Source organism: Chelonoidis abingdonii, chromosome 25 (assembly GCF_003597395.2).
Source record: "Chelonoidis abingdonii isolate Lonesome George chromosome 25, CheloAbing_2.0, whole genome shotgun sequence".
Classification (NCBI taxonomy): Eukaryota; Metazoa; Chordata; order Testudines; family Testudinidae; genus Chelonoidis; species Chelonoidis abingdonii.
The window spans coordinates 11,173,266-11,200,749 of record NC_133793.1 but is presented as its reverse complement, the minus strand read 5'-3'; the positions used below and the strand labels follow the sequence as shown (position 1 = coordinate 11,200,749).

The 27,484-nt window shown below is 45.6% G+C and overlaps 2 protein-coding genes across 2 annotated transcripts in view; one reads left to right on the top strand and one right to left on the bottom strand.

The window, feature by feature from the left end:
• SESN2 (sestrin 2) overlaps window positions 1-19,835 on the bottom strand; it is a 62,719-nt gene extending 42,884 nt beyond the window's left edge. The window contains exons 1-9 of the mRNA XM_075060808.1: window positions 19,734-19,835; window positions 19,214-19,278; window positions 17,639-17,693; window positions 16,914-17,066; window positions 15,675-15,832; window positions 14,392-14,478; window positions 13,561-13,692; window positions 6,340-6,475; window positions 5,175-5,276 (exon numbers count right to left, since the gene is read on the bottom strand). Coding sequence (XP_074916909.1) covers window positions 5,175-5,276; window positions 6,340-6,475; window positions 13,561-13,673 — 351 coding nt within the window. The 5' untranslated portion in view covers window positions 13,674-13,692; window positions 14,392-14,478; window positions 15,675-15,832; ... (2 more) ...; window positions 19,214-19,278; window positions 19,734-19,835. The remainder of the gene's footprint in view (window positions 1-5,174; window positions 5,277-6,339; window positions 6,476-13,560; window positions 13,693-14,391; window positions 14,479-15,674; window positions 15,833-16,913; window positions 17,067-17,638; window positions 17,694-19,213; window positions 19,279-19,733) is intronic.
• A 2,950-nt stretch (window positions 19,836-22,785) lies between these two features.
• LOC116837960 (heat shock 70 kDa protein 1A-like) lies at window positions 22,786-27,169 on the top strand. Its single transcript, XM_032802907.2, is given in 2 exon segments — window positions 22,786-26,991; window positions 26,994-27,169. Coding segments are annotated over 2 exon segments (1,836 nt in total). The 5' UTR covers window positions 22,786-25,232; the 3' UTR covers window positions 27,071-27,169.
• Window positions 27,170-27,484: the final 315 nt, after the last annotated feature.

Here is a 27,484-nt window from a genome sequence, read left to right as displayed (position 1 = left end):
ATTCCTGACCTGGTGGCAGCCTATCAGATCTAAGCTGGAGATTAAGCTTAGAGGACTTCATGCTAGTACCTTATATTTGAACTCTAAGGTTCAAATCGAGGAATATTACTATGACAGCTGTTCCCTGTGTTGTTTTGGTTCATGAAGCAATTCTGGTTGGAGAAGCAAAATGAACGAGGATCTTCTTGTCTGGCACATCCGGGGTAAATTTGAAGCGTGTGGATGTGACTGGTTAAGTGACAATGATTCTTGCAACAGTCTTAACTATGAGAACTTAAAAGACAGAAGCAAAAATACAAGAAAGCCAAAATAAAGAAAATGCTGTTCATTTCTCCACACACACTACACCCATGACTAGCACCACTAAACCATTGTGCTTCAAGTGCACAGCCAGGATTCAGCAGACAAATCAGTGCCAGGTCAGAGCTAAGGATGCTTTTAGGGATTCAGCCCAAAAAAGGCAAACAGAAAATATCACACAGCTCAAGAGGATTTTGTTTAAAACACTTTTAACGTTTGTCAGAGTTTTGTACAAATCAAAGCATCCCTTTAAAATCTCCATTATTACAAACATACAAAGAAACAACATTATTACTACAAAACATCGGCTACTCGGTTGCATGATCAATGTGTCACTATTAAAAAAAACCCCAACATTGTATATACAAGGCCCTTCTTCCTCGATTATTATTTCTGTGTCCTGAGGGAAGCTAAGAAGCAAAGCCCCCATTTTAAAAAAAAATCCTATTGATACATTTCAGACTTTTTCTAAAAATATGTGAAGTATAAAATTAGATGGGTTTTTTTTTCCAGCTGTCACACTCTGGCTAAGTGCAATGATTTCTTAGCATCCTAAAGTCTTTTTAAAAACCAAAACCGCATGACAGTATCTGATGCTTCAATGTGCTCTTCCATGCTCAAAGCTAACAACGTCTGAAAAGTGCCATTGAATAAATTCATCTTAATAAAAAAAAAAACCAAAACCCTGCAACTCTCTACTTAAAAAGATTAATAAAAACCCAGCTAGAGCAGCTAGCCCTGTCTCAAAGGGTCAGTGTCTCATCTCTTTCCATTTGGTGCCTGTCAACATTAAGGTAGTTTCTTTCCCCATCTCCCCTGAGGTAGGGTCTCCAACTCCTGAGCACTCTCTCCACCTTGTGTGAATAGGGCTGGCCACCAGGATTCCATGGAGTAACCTGGCCTGGAACCTGCTGACTTGAGAGCCCATCTGCACGTTTCCCCCTAACGGCTGAGTGTTTTTTATCCCCTCTAAGAGATGCCCTGAGGGCAGGGCTCAGACAGCTGCAGAGCTCAACTCTCCTCTAATGAGGGTGGATTAGGAATACACATTCTAGCTGACCTTTCTGGAGCTGTTTATGGCCTCTGCTTCTGAAGTCAGAATGTTTCTGCAAAGCAGAGAACCTTCTCAGCTCTTTTATCCTGCTGGCTTTTGTTGGGAATAGAGGTTGGGGGCTTCTCTGTCCAGCACCCACAAAGCACTTCCTACTTTGTCTCATTACTGACCTGACTGAACTCCCTTCTTGTAACCAGCCTCATCCTACATCTGACATCAGTGAAGCGGGGTGGAGAGGAGAAGACATAAAAGGATCAACTTGATCCAGGACTGGGGAGGGGAGAGGGTGTCTAAGACAGCCTCAAGCTCTCCTTCTGTCTTTACTGCAGTGCCAGAGAAGTTAGATTAGCCCAAGCCACTAACTAGAGCCCCATAGGGCCACCATATGGTTATGCACAATTATTTTGTAAGACTCTCAAACCAAAGGTGATCAAAACAGGCAGTTAGGTTTGCCAAGCCAATATTTAAAAAACCCAAGATAAATCTCTACCCCGGATTTTGGAACAGTTTTTGAAAGATTGATAACTGTTCCAGGCAGATCAGCATGCTGCCCCGCTTTCTCTCTGGGGAAGGCGATTTCAGAGCTTCCCTTCAAAGGAGGCACAAAACACTTGAAAATAAAGCTGTGACCATGCCCCCAAAACTCTTGGCAAGCCTGAAAAACAGGCAATAATGGATTGTGCCTCAGCCCAGCAGATTTTAAACTGCAGAGACGGGTCTCCAACACAACAGGATCCCTGTTTTTTAATGTATGAAGTGGCAGTGGTAATACCTGTTCCCAAACAGGTCTCTTCTGGAGACCATTAGTTCCAGGGCCTGGGGGACAGCAAGATGTGTGGGTACACCGCTCCCCATGGATCACTATACTATATAACAGTATTCAACAGATATTGAAACCAGACACACTCAAACATGCTGTCGAAAGGCAACAGACACCAGGCGTTCCATCGAGTCCATAGCAATAGGACAGAAACAAGACTGAGGTTTGGATTCCAGCCGAACAGACAGCCCTCCTGGGTTAATGCTGGGGAAGCTCCCAGTTTGTTTTAAGGGGAGGTTATTGCTCCTGACTTCTCAGGCTTTTTGCCCTTGGATAGGGCAGCTGCTTGCTTCAGGAGTTCTCTGTTCTTGGCCTGGAAACACAGTGAAAATGGGTATTTTAATGGCATGGATCATTGTTACCCAAGAACTACCTGGACAGGCACAGCTGGCTTCCTGGATGCAGACCAAAAGGGATGTAGAAGTTGCTGTACTGGATCACACCAGCAAGTCCAGTATTCCACTTCCACCAGCTGGCAACACCTGACGCCACAGAGGCAGTCCAATGCCAATGTACCTGACCAATCTAAATGGGAAGGGTGGGGGAATTCCTTCCCAAGTGCTGCAGGCAATCAGCTTTCATCACAACGCACAACAGATGACGTGATTTTTCATTAGACAAGATAGGGAGGGACCTTTCAATTCCATGGGAGTTGCCTGGGAAGCTTCCCTTTCTTTCCCCCATCCCTTTTATTTTTTATTTGTGAGAAGTGCTGAAACAGCAGCTCTGGAGACCAAAGGCCACAGAACAAGGTGCAGGATGGGTAGTGGCAGTGCAAGCTCCCCCCACATTGAACCCCCAATCCTCTTCAACTCTGACCAGTTCTAGGGGTGAGTGGCTCGATCGGTATTCCTGGCCAGTTTCATTCTCGGCCTCTTTAGCGGGGCTGCCAATGTTACCAGGAAGCATTTCTGCATCGGTGATTTCTGTGACATGAATCCAGGTCTCAGTGAACAAGAGACAAGACAGATGATTCCTCATCAATCACCAAACAGCCAGCGGGTAACAACTTTCAGTCACTGCTAACTTAGACTGGATTCAAACCAGGCAACTAGAAGTGAAAGGTTCCACTGTACTACTATGAAGCCTCTGAACTACCTCTTTCCAAACCCTTTGGCCTTCTGCTTATCTTGTTGATACAGCACAAGCTAATGATAGGTTTCTGCATGCAAAACCAGACATGGCAGTTCTGGTTCAGTTTGCAAACTGCATTGAGTGGGCATGCCGGGTGCTAGAATGCCCCTTGCCTACAGCTGAGAACTTGTGTGAGCCAAGTCTCCAGCTGCCTTAGGCAGATGGATCACAAACAAGAGAATGGATGCTACAGTATGCAGGGCTGGAGTGGAAAGGAATTTCCTCTGGCTCCTTCAGCTTTTAAGAACAGAGGCACCTACACAAATCTGAGCTCCCCCATAAAAAACAGGACATTACCAAAAAAAGTCTTAAAAGAGTGAATCTTATGAAAGCTTCCAGATGCCTGCTATACACTGCCACCATCTGAACGTTTATTTTGGAATCATTGGAGAAAAATAGTTTCCAAAACCTCTGCCAATGTTAGCTGAAGTTTTACACTCAGACACTGGAAAGACCAAGTTCTAGGCTGTTTCATTTAGAGCTAAGTATAAAACACACACACCCAGGAATGACAGGTGTACGAGGGCAAGCCAGTTTAGTTATTTGATTCTTCTTTTATTTTAAAATAGAGCAAGTTTGGTGCTATTGAAAGGTGTTGTATTGACAACTTTGGAGACTGAAGTCCTCTCTTCAGCCACAGAACATGTACAGTACAAGCTGCGACAGTACCAGTTTCCACACACAGTGCCCAACAGATGTGCTTCTGCCCTGACCTGGAGGGACCGTCTCAAGAGATAAAAGGAAGTTCAGTGCCCTTGGCTTCTCTGATGAGACTGCCAACAAAGGCAATCAGTTTGTGGCAACATTTGTTTACAAGGAACTGGAATGAGAATATCAATTCACTCTACACAGGCCACCTAACAGCCTGCAAAGGGAACAATTTTGGGTCACTTTGGAAAAGTCAAGCAGACAACATAAGAGATCGGGCTCTGACTCCCATCACCAGCCCCACAAGCCATCCAGTCTCCTAATTTTTCAGTTCTAAAAGGTGTCTCAACCCCATCCATAACATGACTGCTCAAAGCCTGGGATAGTCTTAGACAACTTTTGAAGTTGCATAGTGGACAGAAACTCACAAGCACTGATAGATTTCTGACAGCAACTGTAACCTACAAAAACCTGTCCTACCCTAATAATTAACTTGGGAGTGTGGTGATGGGGAAAGAACATTTTCTGCTGTGTCTTATCCGCACCTTTGTTTTTTTTCCCTTCATTGCTAGAGCTTTAGCTGATTGTAAACTCCAGACAGAGTAATTAAGGAGATGAACTTTGCACTCCATATATGATTTCTTTCCTTTAACCAATTCCATGTTGATCTACTGCAGACGAGAATCTACCCCGCTGATATACACTGTTTTCAGGGCCTGACAAAAAAAATGGACATTTCCTATAAGCTCACGGACCTCTTTACAATGATATCTATTTAGTCCAACAAAAAGCACTACCCTTTGTTTGTTAGGCTTTGTTCTCCTTGGCTACTGAGGTAATAAATCAAATCAGGAGCTCGGTGGTGCAGTGGGTGGACAAATAGGCCTTACAGTCTTGACATCTGGGTTCAAGCTTGACTTCGGTAGTAAGTAAAAAGTGCTTCATGGTTCCCATCCAGTTTGCAGAAGATACAACCATACAATACAAAAAAACTGAGCCCAGGAAGCGAACAGCAAGGGGGACTATAAGGATTCAGGTGCACTGGCAGAGCACAGAGGGGGCCAAGTCCTATTCTAACAGGCAGTATTTCACGTCAGGATTGAAAGGCATTAGCAGAGCTGTGTGGGTGGAAGCCTGAGAAGTGTCTGATCTAGGTAGTGTTCTCAGTCACTCTTGCAAATATCACAACTCAACAAATTAGTATAGAGATGCCATCACCTGTAACTGCTCCATGACTTCCTTGTGTGTCTTCTCCATTTGGTTCATTTTTGCCCTCATCTGGGATTCCTGGTACTGCAGGTCGGCCTTTAGCTCTGTGATCTAAGGAGAAACAAGCAAGCAGCTTTTGGATGAGTGAGGAGAAAAGGGACTGTCCAGATTCCTTCACCCTGAACAGATGCCCTGCCCTGGAAAATGTCTCTGTAGAAGCTACCTTGGAGAAAGGAACATGTTCAGAGAGGCACCATGTGGGTTAACACTGAGATCCTGTAGGCCAAGGAGGGTTCAGAACATTTATTGCCCAACTGCAGGCCAGAGGATTTGCACCAAGAGCTGAGGCTGATACCAAAGGTGGGACCCAGGCAGGACCCCAGCATCGTGCATCTTTAGTAACTTCAATGCAATCAGTTTTCAGAGGGGCTGACTTCTGATAGCTCTTATTCATCTTTGCCCTGCTGGGCATCAGTAGGCCACTAACCATTCTGTGCCTCAGTTTCTCTCTCTGTCAAATGGCGATAACGATACTTACCCACTTGAGAATGGGATTTCTGGGAGTGGATTAATTAACATTTGTAGCGTGCTAAGTAAGGTATGACTATTATTAGCAATACTTTGAGTCAGAAAGATGATTCTCACACCATGCTGTGAAAGCAGCCAGAGCTGAGGTGCATCTGTCAAAGTAGGGGTACCACAAGTGGGGAGTGAGGCTTGTCTGAGCGTTGCCTGCTCTCCCTATGCAAAGAGAGGAGCTATGGGCTTTCTTGGACTCAACCCCACATGGAACCTACTTGCCTACTACCATTTCTTGGACTGCAGCAGTGGTCAGGCACTGGCTGCACATAAGGCTGGGTATACTGGAAGTACAAGGCAAAGGAAAAAGGGGTATGTTCACTGTGTGGCAGTGGATGGTCACAATTTGATCCTCTCTGCAATCCTGGCCCACCTACCTCCAAACAGCCAGAAAGCCACCTTCCTTCCTGCCACAGTGCCTGGCTCTTTAACCCTGGAAATTAACCAGTTTGCAGACAACACCCACTTGAGAGTTCACTGGTTTCCACAAGGCTAACAAGACAGACACTGTACAAATGTGCAAGGTAAAGACCTTTAAGTAAGTTGTTCATAATTCCCTGTGCAGTTTGTGTGTGGAAGCGGTCCAGGGCTGTACCTTCTTCTCTTTCTCCAAGATCATCTGATCCTTCTGGTGCAGCATCTTTTTCAGAGTGGCCACTTCTTCCTTCAGCTGGGCGATAATAACGAAATGGTCCGTGCCAGGGGAGTCCAGGGCAAGGTCTGGAGAAAAGCTGCAAGAGAGAGAAGGGAAAGAATCTCTTCACACACCCTTCTACTCACCAGTACATGGAAGCCCTTTCACAGATGACATTGTGACATCTGAATAACCTCATCCATTCAAAGGCTACATTAGGTACCTAGGACCTTGTAACCAGACACCATGGGAATTCAGAGATAGTCACATGGCATGATGGCTGATGTCCTGATATGCAATACAATTTGTATCTTGACGAGTTTAACATTAAATGTTCAGTAAGAAAGGACGGGGGACTGTTAGGGATGTTTTCAACCACTAACCACTGTCTGAGACTACCTTTGCTTGCATGGAGACAATCCATTTTCAAACCAAGAGGTGTGGAAAAGCAATGTATGAGTTAATGAAACTTTATGCAATCACCTAGGAACCCTCTTTAGGTCACAGGGAATCCATGGCAGTGGGGGGAAAACCTTTCACTAAATGCAAAATCAGGACCCTGGTAAACAATGGAACAAGAAAAAGAAACAAATTAACCCTCTAACTTAAACAAACAATAGAAAGAACTCACAGAGGTTACAGCCAAAGTTACCTCAGGGAGAAACAGGAAGAGATGCACTGGGCTTTTAGTATTTTGATTCCAGCCATGGCACAATGATTTGGGAAAAAGCTTCATTAGCACATCAAAGGACTACTCAGGAAGAGAGGAGGAGTGAAGGGAAGATGTACACATCCTTCTGGGATACCACTCACACACTGTCAGACACTATGAATCTAGCTGGCTGGCTGACAGCTTGTTAGGGTGAGAGGCACACATTCCTCATCTCTGGTAAAGCAGGAAGTCTCCCTATGAACTACCAATGTTCTGTGCAGCTAAGTTTATTATGGTGTGTATTGGAATAATGCCTAGGAGCCCCAGTCGCGGACCAGACCCCCCATTGTGCTAGGCGCTGTACGAACACAGAACAAAGAGATGGTCCCTGCCACAAGTATCTACCTAGCCACCACCTTCTGTTCTGTTTAGTCTGTCGTTACAATATGTCTAATAGTTACCCTTTGGTGCTATGGAATAGCGTTTCCCAATATTATATGCTATTGCTGCTGTACAAATTATTTGAAAATTAATAATAAATACTGCAAGTATCTCACTTGGACCATATATTTGAACTGTGCATTCAGACCAAGTATTGGTAGAGTCTAAGGCAAATGCAGTGTGGCCTAGTACCCTGAAGGCCAAGGATCACCAGACTATAAATGTAACTGTTATTGACTCAGTCTGTGGCCTGAGACAAGTTATGTCACCCGTGCCTCGGTTTCCCCCATCTGTAAAATGGGAATAAGAACATCTGCTGCCTGCCTCCCAAGGGAGTTTCTGCAGTACAATGAAAAGACAGAATCTAATTGGACATAGTTTGAATGATGGAACAGGGTCTCTGGGATGTGATGGAGAAAGGCTTTTCCTCTCTTATGTGGTGTGGTGGAGGAGGGTCCCTATTAGGAATCCAAGGGGAGAAATTCAATGAATGGAGTTGTGCAGGTCATAAAAGTAACAGGACAGCCTTGCTGGGATGGGAAAGAAATCCTGGCCAGGGAGGAAAGGGAAGCTTAATACTGCAGGTCTGTGGGAGTTTATCTGCATTAGAGAGTCTTATTGTCATAGGACACATTAACTAACATGATGTTGAATGCTTGGTCTAGACAAGATGTATTTAACTGCATGTCAGCTGCCTGGGGCTAACCCTATGGTGGAACCCATAATGTCACACATAGCCAATCTTTGTCTATACTGAGCATTTAACATCGTGTTAGTTAATACGTGTTCCAGCACAGTGTAATTTCTGAGTGTAGAGATGGCTTTTGCACACGCAGTAGAAGAGACCCCCTGTTCTTAAAACTGCTCGCCTATTGACCATCGTAGACAGCCATCCCAAATGAGAGCCTGCACCCCATAACATTGTAACGGGCTACGTCTCTGCAATGCGCCACCCAGGCACGAGATTGGAGCGAGGGAAGCAAAGCAGGCTCCAGTACCTTTATACACATGCACAATGCAGTAATGTCATTCTGAGCATCTCCACTCTCTGAACAAGAGCTTCAGGGCTCCACACACCACATAGACGTGCTAGGGGAGAGAGGGAGCAGAGGAGAGCAAAAACTAAGATACTCTCTGTGGAGGGAGAGCCAAGTTTCTTTCCTGAATTGCCTGTTTACAAGTAAGTCTCTGTCTATCCTACTCCATTCCTTGGCCACGAGGGGCTCACGGAATCATAGAAAAGCAGGACTGGAAGGGACCTTGAGAGGTCATCAAGCGCAGCCCTCTGTTCTGAGGCAGGAGCAAGGAAACATAAACCATCCCGAAAGATCCAACCTGGTCTTTAAAGTTTCCGATGACAGAGATTCCACAAGCTCCTTCAGAGGTCTATTCCAGTGCTTAACTATCCTTATCACTAAAGTTTTTCCTAATATCTCACCTTAATCTCGCTTGCTGTGGATTAAGACCATTATTTTTTGTCCTACCTTCAGTGGACCTGGAGAACTATTTTTATAACAGCCCTTAACATATTTGAAAACTGTTTTCATGTCCCCCTTCAGTCTGCTTTTCTCAAGACTAAACATGCCCAGTTTTTTTAACCTTTTCTCACAGGTCAGGTTTTTTTATACCTCTTATCATTTTTGTTCCTCTCCTCTGGACTCTCTCCAGTTTGTCCACATCTTTCCCAAAGTGTGGCACCTAGAAACGGACACAGTGCTCCAGCAGGTCTCACCAGCGCTGAGTTGAGTGGGACAATTACCTCCCATGTCTTACATACAACACTCCTGTTAATACACCCCAGAATAATATTAGCATTTTTCACAGCCGCATCACATTGTTGACTCAATCATTTTGTGAACCACTATAATTGCTGAATCCTTTTCAGCAGTACTACCACTGACCCGGTTATTCTCCATTTTGTAATTGTGCATCTCATTTTTTCTTTCTCAGAGTACTACTTTGCGCTGGTCTTCATGGAATTTCATCTTGTTGATTTCAGACCAACTCTCTAACTGGTTAAAGTAATTTTGAATTCTAAGGCAGCCCTCCAAAGTGCTTACAACCTCTCCCAGTTTAGTGCCATCTGTACATTTTATCCATACTCCATTATCCAAGTCATTAATGAAAATATTGACTAGTACCAGACCTAGGACAGACCCTTGCAGGACCCCACTAAATACATCCTCCCAGTTTGATAGCGAACCACTGCCAATTACTCTTTGAGCACAGCCTTTCAACCAACTGTGTAACCACCTTATAGTAACTACATCTAGACCACATTTCCCTAGTTTGCATGTGATAATGTCATGTGGGACTATGTCAAAAGCCTCACTCCATCCACTAGGCCAATAACTCTGGCAAAGAAGGAAATGTGGTTCCTATGGCATGATTTTCTCTTGACAAATCCACGCTGGCTGCTCCTTATCAACCTATGATCCTCTAGGTGCTTGCAAACTGATTGTTTAATAATTTGTTGCGGTATCTTTTCAGATATTGAAGTTAGGCTGACTGGTCTATAATTCCCTGGTTTTTGTTCCCCTTTTTAAAGACAGGTTCTATGTTTGCCCTTCTCCAGTCCTCTGGGACGTCATCTGTCCTCCAGGAGTTCTTAAAGATAATCACTAACGGTTCCAAGTTTGTTTCATGAATCCTGCTGTAGCCCAAGGTAATAAACATTGCCAGGAGATTCAGACTTCCCATGGCCACCCACTCAGGAAACGCTGCATTCCCTGGTTTGCTCCTGCGCAACAGTACTTATTAAGGCAGAAGAGGAGACTGGAAGAAAGACTCATCTGCTCCCCGCAGCAGAGAACAAAAGGGAGAGATCTTGCGACTGTTTTAAAGAGAGGTTCTCATCCTATTGCATCATTAACAAATATTGGCAAGTCACAAGTAAAGACGGAGGCCCCAAACTGAAAAAGAGCCTCAATTCAGCCTTGAGTTTGGTACCTAGAAACAGACAGTGGGGGCTAATTATGCAGGTGCAAACTGGGAGTATATTTCAGAGTGGCCGGGCATCTGCCTACCTGATCTGTGGTCCAACTGCTGTAACATGCCTCTGCAATTAATTCAAGGTGAAAAAAAACCAGAGGGTACTTTTTTAAAGCTGTGTCAATAAGAGAAGGGTTTCTCTTCCCTGTCCTTAGTGAATCTCAAACCCTAACTTCAAGTTAGGAGTGGAAGCTACAAAGTTAGCTACAAAATTAGAAATAAAATTGAAAAACAAACACCCACTTTTTTTGTAAAAAAGTGCCTCTTAAGAGGTTCAACCAAAATATACCCGACAAATACAAACTGTGGTACAATGATCCCTGCACACTTTAGGGAAGGCCCAATCCTGGGCTTGACACTCCTTTCCTATAACTAATGCCTTTCTCAGGGATGATGTTTCAGTTGTTTGGAGACATTGCTACTAAAGTCAGGCTGGTTTAAAGGGATGTAGTCAAGGGCAACATTCAAATTACACTAAAAATAACTTAGAAATTTCCTCCCAACTATGAAAAATCTACCTAAACAAATATTTTCTAAATGGAAATAGTAGCTTGGCCTAAGGTTGAACTAACTACATCAAAGCAGAAGCAGTTCATCTCAAATCACTCTCTCCATGCCTGCAAACTGAGTACTTTAAGTATAAGCACAGAAATTTTGTGTATATGGGAATATCATTATTTAATAGCATTTGCTGCTCAGTATTCCCTCAGGACAATATGGGTAAACGTATTTGTGTTTTAGAGCTCACCTACAAGGATCAGATAGACGTTTTTATGATCTTTCTGTGCTAAAGAAATGGTCCAGGGGTGGCCAGCATACTAGTTTTTCACGTCCTGGAACTGGACTCTGTCGGTGGTCACAAGTGAAAGGTGTGTTGGTGTCTTAATCTAATCCACTGTGAACATTTGTCTACAGCATAAGATCACATTGAGACAGATATGGCAATTTCATGCAATATCTTTGAAAAATCTTATTGAATTAAGTTTAAGTAACTTGGGAGTCCATTGTATTAAATGCAAAGATGATGTATTATTGCGGGCTGGGACTGCATGTAACCTCTCTTGGGGAAAGAGATGATGTGAACCCTGGAAATCTTATGAACTTCAAAAGACTGTACTGTCTTGACAAGGACTTTTGACAAAGTGTCAAGTGGTTTGCCAGGGGAATCTCTAGCAGGAGATGAATGCAAATTCCCCACCACCACAGTGCAAAACCCCAGCCTTTTAAAGCTAGGCCCCAGCAGAGGACTACTGTCTGCTGATCACTTTTTCCCAGAGTCTCAAGATCAAAAGCCCAAGGAAAGGATAGACTAAATTATTCACAAGTGTGCTAGTTCTGAGCTAAAGCTGTCATCAACTTGTAACCATGGGGAAAACTCCTACCAGAGACTCTGCTGGAGCTAGGGAGTGATCTATGGTAAGCTTATTAGCATGCATGTAGTTTTTTTTTTATTGTTCTTAGTGTGTTTTCTCTGTAATGTTTTCACCTTCGAGCAAAATGCAGATGCTGACCTGGTTAGGCAGTCTGGCTTGCTGGGGATATCAGAGTGAAGGCAGGGAACTGGACAGCCTTGCAAAACCTAGTCAGGAAGGAGAAAGACATGGGTCTCTGCCCAAGAGAGGTGAGAGCTGTGGAGTTGAGAGCCTAGAGTGGGTGCTCTTAAGGAACTATGGAGAGGGAATACAGGTGCAATTGACCTGAACCATGACACATTTGGTACCTCTATTCAGGAGAAGCTATGGGCTGGGTGCAGCAGGCCAGGATTGAGGTGCTCTGGCACACCTGTTTGAGGTGGCTCAGGATTGGACTAGCAACAGGTGCTCAAGTCAAGGTGGGGAACACACCATCAGAGCTCTTTGGGACCCATGAGTGGAAGAGCAGTGAACTGACTGAGATCCCCTGGCAGAGTTGTAGGACTCGGGAAGGTTAGATTTCCTGCAGGACAGTGCTGAGTTGCACTGACAGAGCTGGATGGTGACAATACCTAACTTCAGCCTGTGCTACGCCCGACTCTTGCCAGTGCGGTGAGCCTCTCCGCACAGTAGAATTCACCCCCCCGCCCCCAAATTAACCATCAATACTCCAGAATGATACTTTTTACATCTACAAGGAATTACAGCCCCAGGATTAAACTACACTAGCCACTGAGTGTTACTGTTGTCCTACAGAAACAAAGTCATATTTAAAATAGCTGCAACTTATGTCTTGGACAACACAGGGCCCACTGCTGGAGCTTAGGAGCAGTAGTTATAATTATGTATAACTTATTAATGGGATTTCCCTAAAACTAGAGTAAGTGTGTGGTGAGGATCATAGCCTACCAGGGCTTTAACGTGAGAACAAGATATGGTGCAAGAGTAAAGTGAAATGAAGTAATTTGAATTATTTATCGTTTGCTACATTTTTTTTTTTAAATGGATTAGGACATGGAGCGTTCTTGCTTCCAGGTAACTTGTGAGCAAGCCCTGTTACCAGATAATGGCTGCTACATAGTTTATGTGAAATGAATTAAAGGAGTTCACTCCAGTTCCTAGCGAGTAGGTATTTTAAAAGTTCTACCATCACAGGTGGCACTGTCCTACAACACAGTTGGCAGACTCAGCAGAGGTGCTAAAGATTGAATAGAGCACCCTAGAGGTCAAGGTTGAGGTGTATTGGTAGAGGGCAGCTTGCAGCGCTACTGCTTTTGCTGTACCTGCTTTGGCCAGGGGGAGGTGGTGTTCAATCTCCAGTCAATCAGCATTAAGCTCAGTTTAAAGAACTGTGCAACCGCTACACCCTAAAAAATTCTTTAAACTCAGTTTCATGCTTTGGCATTTCTTACATCAATAGTCACGGACAATGGACTAAGGTGTCCTTAGGACAGAGGTGATTTGGAGTTAAATGATGAACAATTGAGATGGACGGGGAGCGCTTTTTCAGTGACTTCAACAGACTTCATAAGACTCTCCGGCACTAATGAGCCTATGCTGTGCTCTATGTTCCCAATTCAATGCAGTTTGGAAGAAGACCCATCGATAGGGACAGTTTCCACATGAGAGACAATTCCCAGGGCAGGAGGGCAACCAGGGGTGGGAGAAAACGATAGGTGATCTCACTTCAGGACGTCAGTGCCTTGAGAAACAGGATAATGATGGGCACCGGGACTCTGTTGGGAAGCAGCCCACTGCACCAACACGGACGGGGCACTCTGGGTAGGGGGGCAAAGCATCTCGGGAGAGGAAGGAACGCTGAGAATCAGAGAGGAAAGGAAGGAATGAAAATATGCATGTACAAGAGTGTAAAAAAAAAAAAAATCTATCTCATTCTCTCCTTATACAGCTAGTGAGGTCCGTTCTGCGGCTTCTGCTGCATGCAAGCTCGGATGTCAATGGGAGCTGCATGCATATAGCAGTGGCAGAATTGGATCCACTGTGTTCAGAGGAAGTTGTTTATCACTTTCCCTCCCCCAGGACAGGGGGGAAATAAGATTTCTATCTATAGTCTCTCATCTAATGATTGTCTCCCTGCATTCTATTCTTTATTGACTGCAGCCTAGCTTTTATTCTAATAGATACCGTTCGAGCCCAGGAGAGCCCAAATTGCAGACCAGAGCCCCATCATGCAGCCTGTGGCCACCCTTCCCCTATAACTGCAGGGTGAGGATAAAGCTGATCCAGGCTGCAGGTTGTAATTGCTGGTGAACTCAACCAATAAGCAGTTTCTAGTAGGTACAAACACGGGGCATCTTTTGATTGTCAAGCATACATTTAGGTGCCAGGTAGGCTTGGCCTGTGGGGTCCCAGAAATCTGCTAATGCAGCCCTTGTAGTCCCAATGTTTTAGAGCCCCATTCTATCATATAAGCATCCTGCTAGTTGCACTGAATTCTCTCTTACATAAACTTAAATGAGACCACCCACTGGCATCTTTCCCAACCAACTGGCTCACCTGTCACCGTTGGCTGATATGGCCTCAAACTTGGGTTTCTTCTTTGGAATTTCGTTCTGAATAGAGGAGGTGGATAAGGTTTTCTGGCTATGAAGGAAAAACAATGAAGATACATGTCAGAACCTAAAAGGCTTGTGAATCAGAGACTGTCTGGAAACAAGAAAGAGGCACAGATAAATATAGACTCATAGACTTTAAGGTCAGAAGGGACCGTTATGATCATCTAGTCTGACCTCCTGCAGGCCACAGAATCTCACCCACCCACTCCTGTAACAAATCCCTAACCTATGTCTGAGTTATTGAAGTCCTCAAATCGTGGTTTGAAGACCTTAAGCTGCAGAGAATCCTCCAGCAAGTGACCCGTGCCCCAGGCTGCAGAGGAAGGCGAAAAACGTCCAGGGCCTCTGCCATTATCATCTCCCACTAAAGCACACCCACAACAAGCTTAGAGAGAGAAGAGTGCCAAGCACAGCAATGGCCAGATAAAAGATCGTTCCTTAAAGAGAAACTAGAGTTTATTTTATACAATGTGCCAATCAAACCTCTAGGCACATGACCATTCTATGTTCAAAACCGTATATTTCTAAATAGATCTAAGTTGACCCAAAATCAACAAGAACTGTAATAGACTGCAATACACAGAAAAAGATACCTTCCCCAATCAGCTCATCCCAAGTCCCCACTGAGAATGTACATCTGGGGGCTGCTGCTGAGGTAAACTAGGGAACATCAACAAGAGTCTCCTAGGAGATCTCAGCTGCAGTGTTTGATCTGAATCAGTCAATTCTGAACACTGGGGAAACATGTCTAGTGGTCGAGTCAGGAGTCCTAGCTCTGCCAACTGATTTGCTGTGTCATCTGGGACAAGTCATTTCACCTTTTTGTATCCCAGTTTCAGTCACCTGGAAGAGCAAGGCTACTGAATGAGTTAATGCACTTCTGTCATTCATTTGACAAATGCAGTCTAGCTTTCATTATTTGAGAAAAAAAGCATAATGTCAGTAAACATTCTGTAAAACAGATCTCACTACAGAGTTGTCACATTATCAGGAGTTTAGGTCGGAACTACTGGGTCTGCATATTCATCAAGTCAGAATTATCTAGGCTTTACGAAAAAAAGAGTATAACAATGTTAAAAGTCACCACGGTTACGCTGTAGTGGGGTTCAAGACACTTCTCCCACTTCTGTTGGAAGTGAGTCTGATGAGTTTGAAGCACTCAGCCCTCCAGCGGGAGGAAAGTGCTAGAACGGAGTAAATATGCAGCATCTACATACATCTTACCTGTTGTAGTGGCTGCCACTGCTGAGCCTGCTGAACTGCTCCTTCTCTTGCAGGCTCGTCCGTGAAGAGCTGCTTAGATGTTTGCGTTGCTCTTTGGTTTTCTGTAAGACCCGTTTGTAGGACAATGTACACAGCCAGCACAGCAGCTTCCCATCCACCTGAAAGGCAAGGTAGGAGTCAGAGGATTTTATCTTGCTTCCTCCCCACATCCCAAGCACAGAGTAGTCAAGTAGCCTGATGGCAACTTCATATCAAACATCCTCAGGATTTACAGACATAAGGTATGCAGTCTCAAACAACACACAAGCAGTGACTCGAGGGGTCCCTGATGTGATTAGAAAGGGTGTTGACTGCATTCAACACTGCCAGTGCAGCCAGTAGAGTCACAGTGATAAAAACTTGGCACAGCTACCATCTGTTCTGATCTGACACTTCCTGGCTTGTTTATATCGCATGTTCCCCATGACATTATAGAGTATGAAATCACATCCTGTGCAGTATATGTTTTTATAAACACAAAGCTCAACACCTGGACCTCCAAGGCACATGCTCTGGGAAACCCGAACACGAATACTCTATGCCAGTGGTTTTCAACCTTTTTTCATTTGTGGACCCCTAAAAAATTTGAACGGAGGTGCGGATCCCTTTGGAAATCTTAAGGCAGTATGCAGACCCCCAGGGGTCCGCAGACCACAGGTTGAGAACCACTGTTCTATGGTAACAACAACTTTTTGTGGACCCCTTAAGGACTAGACATGGTCTGCCGACACCAACAGGTCCACGGACCACCAGTTGAAAACTACTGCTCTAAAGGGGCTTTGTCCAGATGATGGGAACTATTTATATAGCATCCAAAACTGTAGGGCTGGGGCTCATGTTAAATCCACAAAGACTTATGCACATGCTTAACTTTGGGACAATTCACAGTACGTAAAGTTCCCTTTATCTCTACCATCTATTCTGGAGTCGGGTCCCTTTTCACTTGTGTGAGCATCTACACTCAGTCCAGTTCAGAATAAGACCTGATCAAGAAACAACAGTGCAGAAAATATAAAGTAATCCAATGAACTTAGTATTTAACGTCTCTCACAACACATGTAAATTCTTGAACTGGCCAGAAAATACTTTATAGCTGACATGTTACCGTTGCTGAAATCCTGTGACTCTGTGCAGAAGATGAAGGCTATTACTGTGGTTAGCTTTTTCACCTGTCCATCCCCATTTTACATAGAAACTCACCTTCTTTCTATCATCCTTCCTGTCGAATGCACACTGTTGCTTGCACTGTTCGCAGGAGAGGGGTGGCCCATACTTCTTCTCTGAGTTCGTACAGCGCTGGCACTTGTTGCCAATAAATGCTGCTATTACATTGCAGTACTGGCAAGGTTTTGGCTTTAAAAAGGAAGACAGATGCTGTGCAGGTTAGCAATCCTTTGTAAATACATGCCACACGTGCATTTTTCCTATCACTCAAACACTCTCATCTTCATAGTGACCCAAGGATTGTACATGTATCTAGATAAGCCAGTGATCAGGTATCCAAACTAACTGCAGTATATGCGATTGGCCAGGATACCTGAACTTATACCGACTTCTGCATAAAGTGCCATGGGATCTTTAATGACAAGTGGTCAGGACCTAAGCTTCAAACCTCATCCTAAAGGGAAGAAATGTTTATTCCAGTTTCCTGGTCAAATCTGAATTTAGGTGATCACATTTTGACTTCCCCAAATCCCCCATTTAGTTTCAACTGGATATGGGATAGGTCACTTGCTGTCCTAAACTCATGTGAAGTATTGCCATTCACCATAAAAGAGTGTCTTAGGTTTCACCCAAAAGGACACTGCATTTCAGTAGTGGGTGAGGTAACCGCTATACAGACAGGCTATAACACACTTTCAGACAAAAGAGAATGGAAACAGCCTTATAATTACGAGGTGGACAAGAGAGTCCCCGGCACTTACCGTTCCATAGAGCTTCACGTTCTGAGCACATTTCTTGCATATTGTGTTGGTTTTGCTATTAAAACAAAAGATTAAGAAAAAGCAAGAATGAAGTATAACCGTGCCAGCAAAATCTGGGTACAGATTAAGCCCTCTGCGCTTGAGAGCTAAGTTTCCCCTAACCATACAACTCTCCTGACAGGATATTTGTATTCACGTTCACTAAGTGGCTTTTATATAAAATGTATTTGCTATCCCTGCCTGGGTATTCTTGAAATATAGCATTTTCATAAGGCAGCTCCTTTAATTAAATTAAGGCCTCAGCCTTTAATTTCAACACGTATTTGCTCACTTGGGATTCTGGTCACCAACAAAATGAGTTAGTTGGTCACCAACTAATCTGCTGCGGACATTTACCCAGCCTTAAACCACATGACTTAGCACTAGTGATAATCTCAGTATCGGAGAGGGCAAGCACTGGAATGGCAGGGTTGATGCAGATCGGGACTGAGATTCATTGACCCCCATATGCAGGATGGAAAACAGGGAACCACCTTGCACAGTGCCTGCATGAAATATGCTCAACGGCTGCTGGGATCGTTGGTCCCTCTTCTTCATATATTCACAAAAATTAAATTAAAACCAAGCAGAAAACTATATTTACTGCTGCAAATGCAGAAGAACAAGACAGGTATTTACGCTACAGCATAGAGAATAAGAATAATTTTTGCATGCCAAAACACAGAAGGGGAACAGTTTCCACAAGCACCCAGACATATCACTGAAAGATACAGCCGAGCCCCACCCAGGAAGAAACGCCACACACCATGCTGCAAAATCAAGAGCACAGAATGTGTCTGCCTGACAGAGATCGGCACTATGATTAGAGCCTCATCAAGAGGCACAATATTGGCCTGTACAGGCACTCGAACGACGTATGACAGAGTGCTGGATCATTGAAGGCACAACACAAGAGGCATAACAAGGATTTCAAAGAATAAGTTGCTGTAACCAAATGGCATATGGGTTACGGATACAAAGAACCACCAGTGGAAGGACAGGAATTTAGTGTCGGGAACATTTTACAACAGAAAAACAGGAGTGGAGAGAAAGGATGGCTCAGGCTTTAGGTAACAGGATATGACCTTTAGGTTGCCAGTTCATAAACAGCATAGGCCCCTAGTCACCCAAAGCTATTACCAACTGATGGTTACTCATTGGCTTATGTGAAATTAGTTTGGTGGCTCTCAGTTTTGTTCCCACATTACAAACCCTGCCCCAGTTGGCACTAACATACCATGTTTACTTTTTCAGCAGAACTCTCAAGGCCACCAAACTGTCTCCTTAATCTTTCCAGGGGGTACCTAAAGATCAGAGTTAAGTTATTTAGTGGGCCAGTGTGTGTGAAGCTTGTATCCCTACTGTTTCTCCTGTACATGTTTCTAGAGCTGTCAATAAATGCTAAATTCACACATAGAAAAAGGGACCTTGTTGAGAGAATCAAGATGCTGAAATGAGACTATTCTGGATATGTATTAAAGAAGCAGATGTCAACTATTTTTTACTGTCCAGTGTTTAAGCTTCGCAGAAATTTACCTTTCCTGTTGAAATTCGGTCCTACAGTAAGTGCATTTGACAATGGGATGTGCAATTCGACACTCCTGCAGCAAAAAGCAGAGTTAGTGCTTCTACCACACACGTTCCCCAAAGACTCAACGATCTCCTCCGCCCCCAGCAACACAACAGCTTGGACAAAGCAGAGGTATTCTTCACGGCAATGGTCATGGACCAATCATCCTGCAATCACTCCTCCCAGCCCCCCCCTCCTCCCAGGGGCCCCCCTCACGGTGCCCCAACCCCCACTCTCTGGGCCCATCCCCGCGCCCCACCCCCTTCCGGGGCCCCGCTCCCAACGGGCCCATTCCCTCCCAAGTAGTCCTGCCCTCCATCACTCCCAAGGAGCCCCTCCCCCCAACCCTCCAGGCCCCTCATCAGGGCCCCCCCGCCGCCCCTTCTGCCGGGCCCGATCCCGCCAGGGCCATCCCCAACTCTCAGGCCCCAACCCCACTCCTTGCCAGGCCCCATTTCCCCGGACCCACCCCCCCCGCCCGCTCACTGAGATGCGCCCTGGTCTCAGCAGCCTCAAGGGAAGCGCTGGTGGAACTTGGTACAAGCGTAAAGCGGCATCCGCCGCCCTCTACTGACAGCGAGCCTACCAGACTTGAGGTCGGCCGGCCGCGAGGAGGGGCTCGTCGCACCGGCACGCCATTGGCTCCTTACGTCCTCAAGGCGCGCGTGCGGCTGTACGCGTCCCACGTGTTGTCGGGTCGGCACGTCGTGTGGGGCGGGTGGCAGTCGAGGTCCTCGTGGTGGTAAGCGCGGGAGGTTTACTCACCGGAGTCTCCACCCGGGTGTGGACGGCCGTGACTCAGCCCTTGCGCGTCCGGGGCTCCTCACACTTCTGCAGCTCGCCGCGGAGGAGCTCGAGAAGCGGAAGTGTCCCAGCCCCTGCCCGCGATGCGCTGTGAACGAAGTGGGGCAATCTTGAACGAGTGAGCTGCTGGCGGTCTCACAGGCTTCGGTGGGGGGGGAAGTGGGACTGTCATGGTACATATCCCACGCGAACTCTAGCGTCAAGAGCTGGTCCGCATGATTCCCTAGCATACGCCAGCTAAACTGCACGCTGCCACGCCAGCTATCGTGCTGTACACTGGTGCCCGAAACTGGGCCGGGACACCCAAGATGCGACCCTCTGTTGATTAACAGAACAAACCTTCCCCCCTTGCCCTCCGTCTCCCTCCTGGTTCCGGAATATTATGATTCACCCTGACATCATAAACGATAGGCATTTACTTCCTCTGCTCCTTCCTCCGCACGCTGAGGAAGAGCACAGTAATCCTTACCCTAGAGAGAAATCTCTCTATCCCTTCTCTCTCCCACCATTCCTGTGAATCCGGCCCATTCCTGAAGTTCTCACACCAGAAAACAAACATCTCAGTTCTAACAAGAAACTTTATTAAAGAGAGAATCATAAAATGATCTGTGAATTAAAATGGATAGGTCAGGTTTTTTACTACAAGCACTGGAATCCCTCCCTTAGCTATTGCCAATTAATTTAATAGCCAAATACAAACTTAGCAAAATTTGAACGCCACCAAATGCACTATTGAATAAAGAAACAACATAGCTAACGCTTATCATTGCTATCTCACGAAATTTATCTATAGACAACTGTATCAAGGAGATTGGCAGAGAACTGTTGCCATCTGTTCCCTGCTGAGCCTGACACAACACACATTCTAACAGGCACACAGAAATTCCTCCCTCAATTGAAAGTTCTTCCTGATGTCCTTGCAGGTGACAGGCAGCTACTGAACTTGTACCCTTTACGTCCACCAGATATAAAGTACTTCTTGCTAGTAATTTCTTATTTTGACAGGGCCGGATAGGGGAGCAGGAGCGGAGGGAGATGGGGAGGAAGGGGGGAAGATGGGGGGAGGGGGGCAGTAGGGCTATGGAGGGGTAGATTGCAGGGAGGGTGACATGGTTTGGCAATGGGAGAGGAGAGAGGGAGAGAGAGGAGCAGATGAGAAGGGAGTGGAGGTGGACTTGGGGATAAATGTGGGGTAGGAGACACACAGGGTGGGGTTTGAAGTGCCACCGTAATTCAGGCAGTACCACTGATGCCAAGGGAGCAGACGTGATGGGCAGAGCTGTGTGAGAGGCAGTGTGGCTGGAGACCTGGGGGCAGAGGAGAGGAAATTGATGGGTGTAGTAGATACAAAAAGGCGGAAGGAAAGTGGGTCTGAGAAAAAGAGAAGGGAGAAAGAGAGGCAGGATTCTGCGTGTGAAAACCCCTGAGTCTTTGGCTTTCTTTGTGACGGAAATTCCAGCAATTGATGGCTGCCTGCCAGCGATTTGAGCATTGGCCCGCTAAACCCAGGGTTGTGAGACTCCGTGAGGGGGCCATTTAGAGATCTGGGGCAAAAATCTGTCTGGGGATTGGTCCTGCTTTGAGCAGGTGGTTGGACTAGATACCTCCTGAGGTCCCTAGCCCTGATCTTCTATGATTCTAGGAAAGTAGTTGCACATCTGCCAGCCTGAAACATAGACAAAGCAAGCTGCAGTTTGCCACTGGTGTGAAGTCTGGGTAAGTAGGCTCAGCATTGCAAATTGCAGCTTTCTTTGTCTGCACTAAAAGTTTGCACAGGGTGTAGCTTTGTCAGTTGCTGGGGAATCAGGACATATTTCTAATATAGTAAGGCATTAGAAATTCTAATTACTGGAGCAATACAAGGACAAATCATTACAATGCATAAATACTTTTAATTTAATAATAAAAATTAACCAGCAAGAAGCTGCCATTTGATGGACGTAGATCAGGTGATGTGAATTTAAATTTCTCCCCAAATATATTTTTTTCAGAAGAAAGCTTTTATAAACTGAAAGAACAGTAGACAAGTTTCTCATTTTAAGACTTCAGAAAAAGCAGTTTTTAAATTAATAGATGTTCCCCGTAGTGTTTGAAAGCTAAAATTTTGCACCACTTAATAACCTACAAGTGAAACTGGTTTAATTGATTATCATTGCCTTCCCTGACAGAAATGTAAATACCAAAGTGCCACTTAGGTTGGGTTTTAAAAATTCTTTCTGAGGCTCTAAAGCAGGGCTAGGCAACCTATGGCATGAGTACCAAAGTCGGCATGCAAGCTGATTTTCAGTGGCACTCACACTGCCCGGGTCCTGGCCACCAGTCCGGGGGGCTCTGCATTTGAATTTAATTTTAAATGAAGCTTCTTAAACATTTTAAAAGCCTTATTTACTTTACATACAACAGTAGTTTAGTTATATATTGTAGACTTATAGAAAGAGACTTTCTAAAAACATTAAAATGTATGACTGGCACGCAAAACCTTAAATTAGAGTGAATAAATGAAGACTTTGCACACCACTTCTGAAAGGTTGCCGACCCCTGATCTAAAGTATTATGAGTAACATCTGTAAAAAAAAAATGACTTATGGTCATATTGACAATGCACAATACTTTTGTCTGATTCTTGGGCGCCATATTTCAAGTTTGCACATAACTGCATAATTTCCTACTGCTCTCCATCCCAGTGAGGGATGCCTGAAACTTTTGGAGAATTGAGATTTCACTGCACTACTAGTAAATATTCTTTAGCACATTTTATGGAAGTCGCGAAAATGGAATTTGAGGGCTTCACTGCAATGCTCTGTTCTTGAATCTTCCCTGTGAAGGAGTGGGGAGAAACTGTTGTGATTTAGGCTGTGTCTACACTGCCACTTTCAGCGCTAAAACTTTTGTCGTTCAGGTAAAGCTGCACTGCTCATTCGGGGTGGGGTTTTTTTATTGCTGGGAGAGGTCTCCCCTGATGATGAAGCGTGTCTACACTGCCCACATCACAGTGCAGCTGCGGCCGTGCAAGTGGGTAGTGTTGACATACTCTGTGGGAAATGAGTGTGCAGATTAGGGAGCTCCTGCTGTATTTATCTATCTCAATGGCTAGTTTAACTACCAGATAAGTAGGCAGTGTGTTGCTTTACAGAGAATGATAGAGCTTGCCTGGAGTCTCTTGACTTTTAAAGGTTACAATCGTGGCTAAAACAAGAGACAGAGCAGAGATATCTTAAAAGACTGGCAGAGGAAGCTGAAGACAATGATATTCCAACTCCTCACTGATAAACACAGTGTCTCCCTGTAGGGAGCAGGGGTTCGTGCAGATGTAAGGGAACATGACTCTCCAGTTTGCTGGAACATGGCACTACCTGCAAAAATGTAAAGACTAAAACTGCCTTGATGCAAGGAATAAAGGACTTGACTAGAAAAGTTGATGGCAGTACAGGATGAGGTCTGCCAAACCTCATGACCTGGCTAAGGAAATCGGTGTCCTGTTCTTTGCCAAGTTATCTGAGCATCAGCCTGTGTCACAGCTGGTATCATCACTAAGGAAAAATGTTTGATCAGCTGAATGGCAGTGTTCACAGAGGTGCTATGCTGCTGCCGGAAATTCAATAAGAAGCATTAAAAAGTGCCTGTGCTTCACAGGTCTCCCAGTACAACTCCACAAGTAGAATATTCAGGCTCGTTTATTATCTTGCAGAATCTGGTAGGCTTGTTTCAGATCTCCCCAGGATGGCCAGCTTGCAGCAGTGAATGGCTTGGACGTTGGATGAAAGAACTGTTTGGTCCTTATTGGAGCCAAAATTGCTGAGTGGATGGCTCAAATGACATATGAAAAATGGAACTGGATTGGAACCAATATCAACCTAAAAGTGAAAGGCTCTGTAATTCATTTCCCTCAAACGCCCACAAGTCAGCCAGCCTTCCTAAACTAGGGCCAGATTGGAACTGGTGTTGTAATAACCCTGTATTCCATTCCATAGAGTCTGTTTTTGGAAGTTTATGACCAACAGCTTGGAGAGTAAATAGTTCGGAGGTTCGGGGAGTACAAATTGCCAAAGAAAACTTGAGTCGGCTTGCATTCCCTTTCACGTTGTAGGGTTTTTCAATAGCCCGTCAGTTGCTTCTGTAAGTTCTTTGAACAGATATTTCCAGTTTCTGACTCTCCTTGTGTCCAGTGCTCTGTGAAAAATTAACTTGTTTTTTGCAAGTCATAAAAAATGTGTCCCAGAGATCATCATCCAGTGCTGAAATGCAGCCATCCCTGGGCTGAGGCATGGTAGCTGTTAACCACACAGCAAAGCTGCACAAAGATCACTCATCCAGCAAAAGTGAAACTGCTTCTGGAGTGGGGCATGGCATGGTGTGCAACAGTTTAGTGCAAGGAGAAAACCCAATCCAGTTGAAATCTAGGGAGACAGAAGGGAGTTAGCTAGTTTGGGTTAGACACGTTAGCAAACTCCATTATCCTAATATTCTGACCTCCAGACTGGAATGTGTTTGGTTCAAAAGATGCCCATGGCATTTCCGCCAAGAGTATGAGCATTAAAATCCTAGGTCAAGACTTTAAAAATTGACCAGTGAGGTGCCCAACTTGAGGAACCTTAAAGGGGCCTGGTTTTCGGAAAGTGCTGAGCCACCTGCTTATGATGTGATTCTTTGATCTACACATTCCAATCTGGGGGCTAGTCTTGATTTATTTCTGGATGTTTTCTGGAAGGCTGGTCTTGCTGTTAAGGCATTAAGTTTGGATTTAGGGACTTGAGCAACCCACTTTCCCACCTCATCATGGTCATATGGCAACCCCCATGATGGAATGGTTAAAATAATCAAGAGAACACTCCATGGAGAGTAAAGTGACATAGTTTCTGCTGTTATTGGCTGAAGGCCTTCAACTGTATTGTGACATGTCTGTTGTGAGGTCATCAAGGTTATGCGGGGCTTCAGACTGCATTAATCAAGAGAGGCAGCAGGAGGAACAGCTGCCACTTCCAGCACAGCTGAGTGAGAGGGGACCCAGGGAATGGGGTACCACCAGCCCTGTTGAGGAAAACCTGATGCACTGGTGAGGTTACTTGCCCTGTTGAGGGAAACCTGAATCAAAGAAGGGCTTACCACCAGCTCTGCTGAGGGGAATTTTATGAGAGGTTACCAGCCTAGGAAGAGAATCCCTCTCAGGCAGAGTGTAACATCATGGAGAAGAATTCACCCAAGCCTGCTCTGAAACATCCAGCAATTGGTATTGACTTGGGCACCACTAAATCCTGCGTGGGCCTCTTCCGAGATGGCAAGGTGGAAATAATTGTCAGCAACCAGGGCATCCGTACCACACCCAGCTGCGTGGCCTTCACTGAGACAGGAAGGTTGATAGGGGATGAGGCAAAGAACCAGGCAGCCCTCAACTCTCCTAACATCATATTCAGTGCCAAGCGCTTGATTGGCCGAACATCTGAAGACCCTGTTGTGCAGGCAGATGCGGAGTTCTGGCCCTTCCAGATAGTGAAAGCTGAAGGAAAGCCCCAGGTGCAGGTGTCCTACAAGGGAAAGGAGAAGGTTTTCTACCCAGAGGAGATTTCTGCCATGGTGCTGGGTAACTTGAAGGAGATGGCTGAGGACTACTTGGGCCACCCCATCACCCATGCCATTGTTACTGTGCCAGCCCACTTCAATGACTCTCAGCGCCAGGCCACCAAAGATGCTGGGGCGATCGCCGGCCTCAATGTGCTGAGGATCCTCAGTGAGACTACAGCTGCCGCCCTGGCCTACAGTCTAGACAATCCTAGCAATGGAGAACACAACGTGCTTATCTTTGACCTGGGTGGAGGAACCTTCAATGTCTCCGTCCTCACCATTGATGGGGGCATCCTCGAGGTGAAGGCTACCTCTGGGGACACCCATCTGGGAGGGGATGATTTTGACAACTGCCTGGTGAGCTTCTTCATAGACGAATTCCTAAAGAAACATCAGGAGAACATCAGCAAGGACAGGAGGGCTGTGTGGAGGCTCAGGAGGGCTTGCGAGGCAGCCAAACGCACCCTGTCCTCCAGCATCAAAGCCAGTATCGACTTGTACTGCCTGTACAAAGGGATCGATTTCCATGCAGACATCACCCGGGCCCAGTTCGAGGAGCTGTGTGCTGACCTCTTCCAAGGGACCCTGAAGTCCGTGGAGAGGGCGCTGCAGGATGCAAAGCTGAGCCAGGCCCAGATCCATGATGTTGTCCTGGTGGGCGCCTCCACCCGCATCCCCAAGATCCAGGAACTGCTGCAGGATTTCTTTGGTGGCCGGCAGCTGAACAAAAGCCTCAACCCGGATGAAGCTGTCGCCTATGGGGCAGCAGTTCAAGCTGCCATCCTGATCGGAGAGAGGTCAGAGGTCACAAGGGGCTTGCTTGCCCTGGATGTGGTGTCCATGTCTCTGGGGATTGAGACGGACGCAGGGAAGATGCACACCCTGATCAGACGCAACACTGCCATCCCCGCGGTGGTAACTCGGACCTTCACCACCTTCGATGACCATCAGCCTGACCTGCTCATCCATGCCTATGAGGGGGAGAGAGCTACTGCCAAGGAGAACCACCTGCTTGGCCATTTCCTTTTGAAGGGCATTTCTCCCGCCCCCCGTGGCATGGTCTTGGTGGAGGCAACCTTCTATATTAACGCAGATGGCATCCTGACTGTGTTTGCCCTGGACAAAGTCGCCGGCAATGCCAACCCCATCGCTGTGGATGCCAACAAGGGGCGACTGAGCAGAGAGGAGATACAGAAGTTAGCGGCAGAGGCTGAGAAATACCGAGCTGAGGATAGGGCACAGAAATGGAAATTGGCCACTAAGAACTACCTTCAGTCCTGCGCTTTCAGTGTGAAGCGGACCTCGGAAGATATCCTTAACTACTTCACCTTGCAGGCCAAGAAGAAGGTGATGGAGAAGTGTCAGCTGGCCTTCTCCTGGCTGAGTCCAACTGGATGGCTGAAGAGGAGGAGATCAGGCCCTATGAAAATGGTCTCGGGGAACTCCCTCCCAGGACTTAAACGCCTCAGTAACAGCACCGTGGGCATCAACAGAACAAAACCAAACAAGTTCGTGGTCACCACTTGCAGCTTGACTTTCCAGTTTACCCAAACTACCACAGTGATCTACCCATAGGAAGTCCTAGCAGGGACCAGGGACGCTAGGCTTGCTGGTTGCTGTTGATTTACCTGGATTTACCATCTTATATAGCCAATTCATAAATGGGAACTTTCCATGAATAACAGCCATCGGCCTCAATAAATTCTGCCTCTCATACATGTCTGTACAGGTGCATTTACTAATTACTGGGCAAATAGCACGCTCCATGGAGTGTATGCCACAGCTGTATTTGGGCTGTGATGTTTAAAGAAACCTGAGAAAGTTAGGTGCCAAATCTCATTGAACTTCACTGGGAGTTGGGCACTTAATTTCCT